Source organism: Vitis vinifera, chromosome 7, assembly GCF_030704535.1.
Source record: "Vitis vinifera cultivar Pinot Noir 40024 chromosome 7, ASM3070453v1".
NCBI classification, from domain to species: Eukaryota; Viridiplantae; Streptophyta; class Magnoliopsida; order Vitales; family Vitaceae; genus Vitis; species Vitis vinifera.
The window spans coordinates 26,739,187-26,751,962 of record NC_081811.1 but is presented as its reverse complement, the minus strand read 5'-3'; the positions used below and the strand labels follow the sequence as shown (position 1 = coordinate 26,751,962).

General features: G+C 41.1%; 3 protein-coding genes and 1 pseudogene across 3 annotated transcripts; 1 reads left to right on the top strand and 3 right to left on the bottom strand.

The window, feature by feature from the left end:
* Nucleotides 1-49: 49 nt before the first annotated feature.
* On the bottom strand, nt 50-2,921 carry LOC100259434 (probable receptor-like protein kinase At5g24010; annotated as a pseudogene).
* Nucleotides 2,922-3,555: 634 nt separating this feature from the next.
* LOC100264533 (uncharacterized) lies at nt 3,556-4,816 on the top strand. Its single transcript, XM_002283326.5, has 4 exons — nt 3,556-4,114; nt 4,206-4,304; nt 4,394-4,546; nt 4,635-4,816. The coding sequence occupies exons 1-4, from the start codon at nt 3,869-3,871 to the stop codon at nt 4,677-4,679; spliced, it is 543 nt and encodes a 180-aa protein (XP_002283362.1). The 5' UTR covers nt 3,556-3,868; the 3' UTR covers nt 4,680-4,816.
* Nucleotides 4,817-6,052: 1,236 nt separating this feature from the next.
* LOC100254315 (probable receptor-like protein kinase At5g24010) lies at nt 6,053-9,031 on the bottom strand. Its single transcript, XM_010654457.3, has one exon. The coding sequence runs from the start codon at nt 8,901-8,903 to the stop codon at nt 6,195-6,197; it is 2,709 nt and encodes a 902-aa protein (XP_010652759.1). The 5' UTR covers nt 8,904-9,031; the 3' UTR covers nt 6,053-6,194.
* A 198-nt stretch (nt 9,032-9,229) lies between these two features.
* LOC109122928 (probable receptor-like protein kinase At5g24010) lies at nt 9,230-12,667 on the bottom strand. Its single transcript, XM_019221175.2, has one exon. The coding sequence runs from the start codon at nt 12,593-12,595 to the stop codon at nt 10,088-10,090; it is 2,508 nt and encodes an 835-aa protein (XP_019076720.1). The 5' UTR covers nt 12,596-12,667; the 3' UTR covers nt 9,230-10,087.
* Nucleotides 12,668-12,776: the final 109 nt, after the last annotated feature.

Sequence of the window (12,776 nt, the reverse complement as noted above, 5' to 3'; positions counted from 1 at the left end):
AGGGACACAGCATCCATCATCATCATATTCATGGGTCTTCAGTCTTGACTGCCAGAGAAGAGAGTCGTGTATTTCCGAGAGGAATGTTAACTGATGCTGTAGTAACATTAATTTCAATCTTTTGTTGGCTGATATATCTACCTATGATTTACCCTAAGCAAACAGATTTCAAAGAAACCAAAGCAAATCAATCAGGAAGGTAAAGCCACACAACTAGACCTCGCACCAGTTGAGACTTGAGATCATCTGGCACCAGTAATCCTCAACTGAGAAAACACGTCACTAGCAGTAGGGTCTGAACCATCATCGTTTTCCCTGGCTGCATCATCTTTCTCCATTAGAGGAAAGCTAGAAGAAGGCAAGCACTGAACACCTAGCAGTGGCATCTCTGAAGAAGCATCTGTGGTGCTGTTCATATATCCTTCTTCCAGCGTTGTAGCATGTTGCAGCTCAAGTGCATATTTCAAGTCCCATAAGAGATCAGGCATTGTAGGCCTATCGGCACCGCAGTCTTTCAAACACTTCTCTGCCGTTTCTCCAAACTTCCGCAATGAGTTAGAATTGATCTTACCCACGAGAAAAGGATCAACAATCTTTTCGAGCTGTCCTTTCTTTTGCCAAGACATGGCCCATTCAGCTAAATTGATCTCCTCCATTGGAAGTGAGTTGTTGATGACCGGTCTGGCACAAAGCACTTCGAGGAGGACCACTCCAAAAGAGTACACATCCGACTTATCCGTTAACTGCAACCATCTGAAATATTCTGGATCGAGGTAACCAAAACTGCCTTTTACATCTGTACTGACATGACTCTGATCCGAAGTGCCTGATTTTGAAAGACCGAAATCAGCAACTTTGGCCACATAATTCTCATCAAGCAAGATGTTTGTTGACTTAACATCACGGTGAATGATTCCCCTATCAGAACCAGTGTGAAGGTAATCAAGACCACATGCTGAACCAATGCAGATCTCAAGCCTTTGCTCCCAAGACAGTTGTGGCTGGGAAGATGATGTGGTGCAGCGCTCATTGGAATTGTATAGATGGTGTCTTAGAGTCCCCCTTTCCATGAATTCATAAACTAGTATCATCTCAAGCCTCTCATCACAATACCCAATCAAGGAAACAAGATGCCGGTGCCGAACTTTGGATAAGACTATGATTTCGGTTTGGAATTCAGAGAAGCACTGGCCATGCCCTGGTTGACTTCGTTTGACAGCCACTTTCTTGCCATCCCATAGAGTTCCTTGATAAACTTTTCCGAACCCACCCTCACCAATCATCAATTCCGTGTTGAAGTTACTAGTTGCAAGCAGTATTTCAGAGAGGGGTATTTTCAACCCGAGGTTTAAACTAGAAACAGAGGAGGTGTTGGCAGTTCTATTGGTTGTCCTACTGACGGATCTTCCTCCATGAAGAGGCCCAATCCACGGTTTTAACAGGCTTTGATTTCCTGCGTTTCAAACTCCATAAGATCACACCCATGAGAATGAAGGCAAAAGCCACTCCTCCAACAACTGACCCAACTATTACAAACCTAAATTTCTTCTTTGGCTTGCTGATTGGCACAAGAACTAAACCAGATCCTTCAATCAACTCCATAATCTCAAGTCCATTCAGAAAGGCAGTCCGAGTTTTTGGTTCCTCTCGAGGGCCTATGCTGAAATTCACATATCCTGAATCATGGGAATCAACTATATAGTCATAGTAGAAGGGCGCTGCCCGGCCAGTAATGTTATATGGATTGATCTCCTCACCGTACTTGCTATAGATATAGAAATTAAATACCGAAGCATTAGGGGACCGACTGATTATATCACAAAAATGCACCCTGACAAAGTAGAGAGAATTCTTATTCACAATGAAATTCTAAGTCGCGTTGAAGAAATTTGATGAGATGCTATCATTTGTATTCAGTTCTTTGGCAGTCCTGTAGACATGATCTGGGGCAGAATATGTGGTAGCTCCACCAACTTGGTACTTAAGCTTATCACTGTAAAATTCACTGTTTTTGGCAGCACCTGAGAAATATAGATAAGCATCATCCGGTATCCAACTTCTCCAGAGAGTATCATTGTCAGGAGTGATGGTGAGACCTCCAACGTTGATCCTATGGATTGTGTACAAAACCTGAGATAACACACCTTTGTAAGTACCGCTATGTCCTGCGGGGTTAGCGCCAACAACTCGATCTGGGAAGAAACCGTTAGGGGCAGGAAAGACTTCTATGGCATTTACAAATCCGAAAGATGATTCTTGAGGTGTGAAGTCGATTCTGAAATTTTCCACCTGGACGGGAACTGCGAATTCCTTCATCACATGAGAGTTGCTACTGTTTGCAACGCGGAAATTGGACAGCAATGAAAACCCAGAAGCCGAAACATCGAATAGATCATCGGCAAGGTTTATGGGAGAGGAGAAAGGGTAGAAATGGAAGCGAATGAGGTAGGTGCCGCTCACGGTGGTTTGGAACTCATAAAATGATTCTTGTTTGAAAATTCTATCTGTTTGATAGAGGGGATAAGCAGCTGTTGATAGGTTGTCATCCTTTACCGGACTGCTTCTTCCAACGGAGAATGAGGAGCCGGAGTTCACATCTCCGACGAAGATCCGGCCATTGACAGTGGTGTTAGAGCTTGAACCACAGTTGATGAAGTACTCATGAGGAAGAGTGTAAGCTGATGAGAGGAGCAGGTGAGAAGAGAAGTAGACGAGGAGTGGAAAAAGAAACCTGTGGAGTTGAAGCTTCCCCATGGGAGTCAATTGGAATCTCCACTGGTATCGGTGGGAGCAAACTTATCAGCATCGGAAAAATGAAATTAAATGAGAGGCAAACAGACAAACAGCCAAACTCTTGGAAAGCAAAAGCAAGACTTTGACTTGGTGTGTGGATTGAAAATTAAAACCATACTCAAAAGAGTCAAAACAGCGCAGACAAATTATATATTGGAATTAAAAATTGAATTTATATTAAAATTATGTTTTGAAAAAACACTTTACTTTCCATACGTACAAAATGTAATTAGGTTTTCACATGGAAAGTTATCTCTTTCAAAAGACATTTTAAAATTTTTTATATCACATTCTATATAACAATTCTTTATAATTATAACTTCAATATTATTCGTTTTCTAAAATTGTTTTCCCATGTGAAAATTGATTTTTATTAAATAGTAATATTAAAATATAAATAATTTATACATACATTTTTTTTATATTATGTTATTTTTAATATATATTATCAATATTTTTTTCTTTTTTCTTTTTTACCCACAAATCTAATTTTTTAATCAAAATGTTTTATTTTTATAAAATAAGTAATATAAATGATAAAAAAATTATATTATATGGAAATATAAATCCTATTTTGTAACTTAATATTAACATATTTTAGGCAAAAAAATATATAAAAAAAGATAAATAATATATTAGATCACTTATTTTATTTTGACTTATTACCAGTATCTTACACATGGTATTCCTCTAAAGAGATTCAAATTCTGATAACAAAAGTTTGAAGAACGTTTCAAAAAGGGGATTTTGTGGATTGCATCCGGATTAGATAGGGGTCCAGTTGTACTTTGAGTTTGAGCCCAAATTTGTTGAGGACCGGGCCGGGGTTGGTGCCAAAGATAGTCCGTCGTGCCCATGGAAAGCCAGTTCAAAATAAAAGTGCAACCCCATAGCGCACCAATGTACAATCCAACTAACCGAATACAAGCGTCGCCCCCGGTTTTCATTTTGTGGTAAAGCTCACGCTTCTCTCTGCCCTCTCCTCTTTATATAATAGGTTCATTGCCTCTCACCGCCCATTAAGCCCAAAACAGAGCTACCAACCACGCTATCCGATCAACATCCAACATCGATCATGGTGGGTCAATGGACGGTGACCAAGCCAGGCCGGAGCGACGAGGTTTTGGAGGCAGACCAACAGCAGAGGATCACCGCTCAGATCAGAGCTCACTTCGATTCCATAACCCCGAAGCGACCCGCCAAGCCCGGCAGAAGCGAATCCGACTCCCCGCTAAGTTCTCCTTCCCACGCTGCCAACGGAACCATTCCGGAGCTTCACAAGTTCCGAACCCTTCAATCTCAATCTCAGTCTGAGTCCCATGTCCGTAAACTCCTCAGTCTTACTTACTACTCTATTATCAATCCAGCCTTGTTTCGTTGATTTCTGGTTCTGACTTTTTTCAAACTCTCAGGCCATGATATCAACAGATGGGAGTGGTATGTTGCAAGAGGAATTTGTGGAGACGCACTACTACAAGGAGTTGGGTTCTATTGACAAACAGCATCACACGGTTCAACCCCATTCTTCTCTGTTCCCCTTTCCTCTTTTTCCCTTGCAATTTTTTCATGAAATGATTTGATTTTTATTTGCAATGATTAGACTGGAACTGGGTTTATAAAGGTGGAGAGGAGAGGAGTTGAAGATGGGTACGGATTCCAGTTGCAAAGGAGGGAGAACAGAGAGATGATGCTGAGGGGCTTCAAAAGCAACCCTGCAACAAACGACTGGATTCCAAGCCTCGAAGAAGATGAGGTACTAAATTGAAGTATTGGTAACAAGAATTTTCTGTAATGGTTTAATGCAATTAGGCCCTTGATGGTTGCATATTACTGTCTGTCAGGTGGGCTATGTCTCCTCAAAACCCAGTCGGAGCGAGAGTTGTTAGATGGTGAGAGGAAAAGTTGTATCAGCTGGGTTTCCTTTAATTTAAATAAAAATTTCTTCTAGATTAGGATTGCTTTGGTTTGCTTGCAAGTCTGAAAGGGTTTATGAATAAAAAAACTCTCCATTATTGACTGACTACCCACTCGTTCTTATCCATTTCCACTGTTCCACCTACAAAATATTCCATATAAGTTGTTCAAAGAAACAATAATGCAAGATGAGCTGGTTATAGGTGTTGATTTATTTTCCGTTTCTTCACATTCCCTAAAGAAGTAGATAGCCAACAAGCAGTTGTTACAGCGTCTAAATAAAGGGTTGTCTTTTTTGAGATCTTTCTCTCTAACAAAACAGAATCTAGGCATTTCATCCCTTTGTCTCTTGTGGCTTGAATCTTCGGCATTCTTTTTTGAAGACGTATCTAACCTAAAAGCAAATACCTAATCTTTAAACATGAATTTCCACTTCCAAAACTAAATTCAGAGCTTATTTCTGATCAATTGAAACTACTGCAGATTAAATATGCTGACACAGAGTGGAGTATAAATTGTCTGCTTATTGCTAAAGAACATGGAGGCGAAAACCTCAGTTCTAATTTTCTTTCCTTCTAAGTGAACCAAAATAAAAAAATGGTTGAGGCCTTCCTCTATCTGAATAAGAATCGACTTGGCCCAGAGCGCTTTTAAAAACTATTTTCACCATAAAAATTGTTTTTGAGGAAAAATCAATAGTTCGTAAAGTTGAGAAGTACTTTTCAAAAGTTGAAAAATTAGTTAGAAAATACTTTCAAAGTGTTTCAGGTAGAAATATATATTATCAAATGCATTTTTATTTTTATTAGAGTGCATTTGATAATATTTCTATTTGAAATGTTTTTCATTGAAGTGTTGTCTCTAAACGTTTTTAAGACAAATGTTTCTTGAAAGAGTTTTTAATGCTAAAAATGTTTTCTGAACGTACTGTGACTTTAAGATCAAATGGGACAAACCAAGGATGCCACATTGTTATCTAATGCAGGATGGCCACCATGGGTCTTTATGCAGACAGGGCAAAGCAGAAAATGAAATGACATGTATACATTTTCCTTATATATTCATTTGTTGGCCGTTGAAGAGGAAATGGCAGTGACACAAAAGGGGTTTTGACTCCATAGAGGAGAAAGAGGATTAGTTTTTCCGGGAAGAATGTTGGAAGTTGTTTTGGTGACAGTTCAATGTTTTGTTGGCTGATATATCTACAATGTACAGAAGAAAACTGACGGTTTATAAATAGATCCTTTTACAGATGCTACTATGCTTCTTCAGGTGAGCATTTTTATAGTGTGTATTTCGGGTATATCACGTTTTATTTCTATCTCGAGTTCAGAGTTTAGTTATCTATGCAGAATTCAACTATTCAATACTTTTTGCAGCAAATGGATTAGAAGAAACAGAAACGACTTAATCAGGAAAGTAAATTCAACAGCAGAGAGAAGCTAAAGAAAGTAAAGCCACACAACTAGACCTCATACCAGTTGAGATCATCTGGCGTCACCAATTCTCAGTTGGGAGAACACTTGACTAGCAGTTGGCGCTGAACCATCACCACTTTCCGTGGGGATATCATGTTCCTTAATCAGAAAGCTGGGAGAAGGTGAGTACTGAACAATAGGCAGTGGGAACTCCAATGAAGCATCTATTATGCTGTCCCCATATCCTTCTCTCTGCCTTGTAACTCGTTGGAGCTGAAGAGCATATTTCAAGTCCCATAGGACATTGCACATATTAGGCCTATCAGCACCCGAGTCTTTCAAACACTTCTCTGCCATTTCTCCGAATTTCCGCAATGAGTTAGGATTAACTTTACCCAGGAGAAAAGGATCAACAATATTTTCGAGCTGTCCTTTCTTTTGCCATGACATGGCCCATTCAGCTAAATTCATTTCCCCACTGGGAGCTGATCTTTTAATAGCCGGCCTAGCACAAAGCACTTCCAGAAGAACCACTCCAAAAGAGTATACATCTGATTTATCCGTTAAATGCAAGCATCTGAAATATTCTGGATCAAGGTAACCAAAACTGCCTTTTACATTTGTACTGATATGGGATTTATCCGAAGTGCCTGATTTTGAAAGACCAAAATCAGAAACCTTGGCCACATAATTCTCATCAAGCAAAATGTTTGTTGATTTAACATCCCGGTGAATGATTCCCCCATCAGAACCAGTGTGAAGGTAATCAATACCGCATGCTGAACCAATGCAAATCTCAAGCCTTTGCTCCCAAGACAGTTGTGATCGGGGAGTCGATATGGTGCAGTCCTCATTCCAATTGTATAGATGGTCTCTGAGAGTCCCGTTTTCCATGAATTCATAAACCAGTATCATCTCATGCCTCTCATCACAGTATCCAATCAAGGAAACCAGATGGCGGTGGCGAATTTTGGATAAGACCTTGATTTCAGCTTGAAATTCAGCAAAGCCCTGGCGTTGCCCTGGTTGACTTCGTTTGACAGCCACTTTCTTACCATCTCGAAGAGTTCCTCTATAAACTTTCCCGAACCCACCCTCCCCGGCGATCACTTTTGGGTTGAAGTTATTAGTGGCATGCAGTATTTCAGAAAAGGGTAGTTTTAAGCCGAGGTTTAAACTAGAAACAGAGGAGTTGTTGGCAGTTCTATCATTTGTCTTCCAAAAAGATCTCCCTCCATAGAGAAGCACAGACCAACCCCGGGTCTCAGCAGGGCTTGCTTTCCTGCATTTCATGAACACTCCGATCAACATAAGGACAAAAGCCACTCCAACAACAGAACCAGCTATTGCAAACATGAAGTTCTTCTTTGGCTTGCTTGGCGCAGGCTTAAGGGTCTTATTCGGATTGCTGGGCGGAGACTCAAGAGTCTTATTCGGATTGCTAGGCACAGGGTATGCACCAGATCGCTCGATCTTCTCCATGATCTCAAGTCCATTCAGAAAAGCAGTTTGGTTCAGTGATTTGCTACGAGGGCCTACACTGATATTCACATATCCAGAATCATCAGAATCAACCACATAATCACGGTGAAAGGGAGTTGCTGGATGAGTAATGTTATATGGATAGATCTTATCAATGAACTGATTATAGATGGATAAATTGAACACAATACCATCAACATCTTGGCTAATTATGTCACAGAAATGCACCCTCACGAAGTAGGTAGAATTCTTATTCACATCGAAACCCCAGGTCATATTGAAAAAATTTGATGACCTGCTATGATTTATGTTCAATTCTTTGGCAGTCTTGTAGACATTATCTGGGGCCAACTTTGCAGCAGCTGCCGTGGAATTAAGCTCACCGTAGAACTCAATGTTATTTGCAGAATTTGGGAGAAATAGATAGTCATCATCTGGTGTCCAACTTCTCCACAGTAGATCATTACTTGGTGTGATTGTGAAGCCTCCAACGTTAATCCTATGGATTATATGAAAAGCCCGAGATAACAAACCATTGTAAGTGCCTTTAAGCCCTACGGGAGTAACGTGATTAACTCCATCTGAAATGAAACGTTCCGGAGCAATAAAGGCTTCTATGGCGTTTACAAAAGCAAAAAATGATTTTTGAGGTGTGAAGTAGATCATGAATTCTCCCACCTCTATGGGGATTGCGAATTCCTTAATTACAGGAGGGTTACTAGTGTTCTGGACACTGAAATTGGACAGCAATGAAAACCCATTAGCGGAAACATTGAAGAGAGCGTCGGCAAGATTTGTTGGAGTCGAGAAAGGGTAGAAGTGAAAGCGTACCACGTAGGTGCCATTTTGGGTGATTTGGAACCTGTACGAAGATTGTTTTCTGAAAATTCTAGCTGTTCTATAGAGAAAAGGTGTCCCTGGTGCTGGGTTGTCATCAACGACCCGACTGCTTTCTCCTACCAAAAAGTCGGATGAGCCGGAGTCCACATCTCCCACGAAGTGCTGATTGCTGATTGCAGTATCAGAGATTGAACCACAGTTGATGAGATACATGTCTGTAAGAGCGTAATCTGATGAGTGGATGAGGAGGAGGAGAGTCAAAATAACTTTGTGGTGGTGAAGCTTATCCATGGACATCAGTAACCACTGCCGACTCTTCCCAGCAGAAGCAAAGTTTATCAGCATCCAAGGATGAAAATAAATTGAGAGGCAATCATGTAGATTTCCTGTTTTTGAAAAGTCAAATGAATACAAACATAAAAGCAAGACTTTGACTTGCAGTTGGCTTGTATACATATGAAAATACAGGTACTTGATATTATTAATCCCCCCTCGTTATCCACATCTCATCAAACTCCCTGCTCCTCGCCCATGCAAATCACGGCTAAATTTGGTTCAAATACTTGGCATCTGGTTGCTCATCTCCTTAATGAACATCTGAAGAATCTCAATGCCTCTGCTGCCCCCTCCCCAAAACAAACCAATATAGCAGAAGGCAGTACTCTGTTTTCCGGGCACACCATACCAAGAATATGTTAGAATTACTTCATTATATGAAGAATTTTGAAAGTTCCATGAATGATCAAGGCAACCTTCCCTGCTTCATCAATACCAAGAGAACAGAAACAATAAAACAATGTATACATATGTGCATTTATGGTAACAAAAAATATTTGTACAATAGCCACCAAAGTTGCTCAGATACCGTTCAAAGCCTCGGATAGAACAGTAATGTCCCTTTAATATAAATTCCAGAGGTTCCACCTTGGGCATTGTGAGCCCTTGTCCCTCGACCATGGCAATTTCGTGCTCGTCTATTCTCTTCAAAACTCTGAATCATTGATTCCAGAGCCAAACCCATCACTTGTTTGGCTAGGCCAGCCCCAGGGCATGCCCTTCTTTCCACTCCAAAAGGCACAAGCTTGTATGTCTCACTCCCCGCAGTTTTATACTTCTTGGACTGAAAAGATATAGCCCATGCATTGATTAGTAATATTGTGCCACATGGTGCAGCAAATCTCCTAATTTTGCAATCATCTGATGACGAATGCGGTGCTAGAAGTGAGGCTGATGGGAACAATGAATCAGGACCATAAATTTAGTATTAGATAGAAGCCAAAGAAGTGAGGCCACACAAGTAGATATCAGACGAGTTAATAAGATTATCTGTCACCACCAACCCTCAATTGGGAGGATACTTCACTTAGCAGTTGGTTCTGAACCATTATCACCTTCTATGGAGGCTTCCTCTTCCTCAATTAGAAGAAAGCTAGGACTGGGAGAAGCCAAGTACAGAACACCAAACAGTGGCAAGTACTCGAAAGAAGCATCTGTTATGCTGTCCGCATATCCTTCTCTCGGCATTGTAGCACGCTGCAGATCAAGTACATATATATTTCAAGTCCCACATATTTCAAAAGCAACAAAAGCACTCGATCAGGAAGGTGAAGGCACACAACCAGACCTCGCACCAGTTGACATTATCTGGCACCAATAATCCTCAATTGGGAAAACACGTCACTAGGAGTTGGGTCTGAACCATCATCATTTTCCCTGGCTACATCATCTTTCTCCATTAGAGGAAAGCTAGAAGAAGGCAAGGACTGAACACCAAGCAGTGGCATCTCCGAAAAAGCATCTGTTGTGCTGTCCGCATATCCTTCTTCCAGCGTTGTAGCTTGTTGCAGAACAAGTGCATATTTCAAGTCCCATAAGACATCGCGCATGGTAGGCCTTTCGGTACCAGAGTCTTTCAAACACTTCTCTGCCGTTTCACCAAACTTACGCAATGAGTTAGGATTGATTTTACCCACGAGAAAAGGATCCACAATTTTTTCAAGCTCTCCTTTCTTTTGCCATGACATCGCCCATTCAGCCAAATTCGTTTCCTCACTGGGAACTGAGCTTTTAATAGCTGGCCTAGCGCAAAGCACTTCCAGGAGAACTACTCCGAAGGAGTATACATCCGATTTATCTGTTAACTGCATGCATCTGAAATATTCAGGATCAAGGTAACCAGGACTGCCTTTCACATCCGTACTGACATGAGTTTGATCTGTACCGCTGGATTTTGAAAGACCGAAATCAGCAACTTTAGCCACATAATTCTCATCAAGCAAGATATTTGTAGACTTAACATCACGGTGAATGATCCCGGAATCACTGTGAAGATAATCAAGACCCCATGCCGAACCAATGCAAATCTCAAGCCTTTGCTCCCAAGACAGTTGTGAACGGGGAGTTGATATGGTGCAATCCTTATTCCAATTGTATAGACGGTCTCTTAGAGTCCCGTTTTCCATGAATTCATAAACCAGTATCATCTCATGCATCTCATCACAATATCCAATCAAGGAAACAAGGTGGCGGTGGCGAATTTTGTTTAAGACTATGATTTCAGTTTGAAATTCGTACAAGCCCTGGCCTCGCCCTGGTTGACTTCGTTTGACAGCCACTTTCTTCCCATCCCGAAGTGTTCCTCTATAAACTTTCCCGAACCCACCCTTACCAATCATTGATTTTTTGTCAAAGCGATGAGTTGCATGCAGGATTTCAGAAAAGGGTATTTTTAACCCCAGGTTTAAGCTGGAAACAGAGGAGGTTTCGACAGCTCTTCCAGTTCCAGTTATCCAACTGAAGTATCTCCCTCCATAAAGAAGCATAGACCACTCTCCACTTTCAACAGAGTTTGCTTTCCTGCATTTCAAGATCACCCCCAGCAGGATAAGGAGAAAAGCCACTCCAACAACACAACCTGCCATGACAAAGACAACTGTTTTCTTTGGCTTGCTTGGCGCAGGCAATGAACCAGATTCCTTGGTTATAAGCTCCATAATCTCGAGCCCATTCAGAAAGGCAGTCTTGTTTGGTGACTCAGATCGAGGGCCTATACTGATATTCATAAGACTTGAATCATCGGAATCAACCACATAATCCTTGTAAAATGGAGTTCCGATATTGGAGGTGGGGCCATATGAATATATAAGTTCAATGAACCGACTATAAATGGAGAAATTGAACACAATACCGTCTTCATCTTGGCTAATTATGTCACAGAAATGCACCCTCACGAAGTAGGTAGAATTCTTATTCACCCTAAAACCCCAGGTTACATTGAAGAAACTTGAATTAAGTTCTTTGGCAGTCTTGTAGACATCAACCGGGGCGGAATAGTTAGTAGCTTCCGAAGGATTGTACTTGGGCGTATTATTGAAGGCCTCACTATTTTTGGCAGAACCTGGGAGAAGTAGATAATCATCGTCGGGTGTCCAACTTCTCCACAGTGTATCATTATTTGGTGGGATTTTCAGGCCTCCAACGTTTATCCTAAGGATTATTTGTAAAGCCTGAGATTCCAGACCTCTGTAATTACCGTCACTTCCCGCAGGAGTAATGTGACTCGATTCATTTGAAACGAACTTTTCAGGGGCAAGAAACGCTTCTACCGCGTTTACAAAAGCCAAAGATGATTTTTGAGGGGTGAAGTAGATTGTGAAGTTTCCCACCTCTATGGGAATTGCAAATTCCTTAATTACAGGAGAGTTACTTCTGTTCTGGACTCTGAAATTGGACAGCAATGAATACCCAGTGACCCGAACATTGAAGAGAGCAGCAGTAAGATTTGTTGGCGTCAAGAAAGGGTAGAAATGAAAACGTACCAGGTAGGTGCCATTTTCAGTGATTCGGAACTCATACGAAGATTCTTTTCTGAAAATTCTAGCTGTTCGGTAGAGAGGAGATGTACCGGTTTCTGGGTTGCCATCCTTCAAATCATCGCTTGGTCTCACGGAGAAATAGGATGAGCTGGAGTTCACATCTCCGACAAAGTTCCGGCGGTCGACTGTGGCGTTAGAGCTGGAACCACAGTTGATGAAGTACTTATTTGGAAGAGTGTAGCCTGAAGCGAGGAGCAGATTAGATGAGGAGTAGATGAGGAGGAGGAGAGTGAAAAGAACGTCTTGGCGGTGAAGCTTCTCCATGGAAACCATTGAGAATTGCAGCTGTTCACAGCGGGATAGCAAAGTTTATCAGCATCTGAGGATGAAAGTAAAGTGAGGGCAATCATGCAGATTAAAAATAATATGAAAAGAAAGACTTGTTGACTTGGGGTTGAAAACTATACACCTTTGCTGCTCCTTCACCAAAACAAGCCCATATAGCTATTGAAAA

Coding starts and splice junctions, on each gene's coding strand:
- LOC100264533 (XM_002283326.5), top strand. CDS start 3,869: ATGGTGGGTCAATGGACGGTGACCAAGCCAGGCCGGAGCGACGAGGTT. Junction 4,305..4,393: donor TTGACAAACAGCATCACACG/GTTCAACCCCAT, acceptor TGCAATGATTAG/ACTGGAACTGGGTTTATAAA. Junction 4,547..4,634: donor CAAGCCTCGAAGAAGATGAG/GTACTAAATTGA, acceptor ACTGTCTGTCAG/GTGGGCTATGTCTCCTCAAA.
- LOC109122928 (XM_019221175.2), bottom strand. CDS start 12,595: ATGGTTTCCATGGAGAAGCTTCACCGCCAAGACGTTCTTTTCACTCTC.
- LOC100254315 (XM_010654457.3), bottom strand. CDS start 8,903: ATGTATACAAGCCAACTGCAAGTCAAAGTCTTGCTTTTATGTTTGTAT.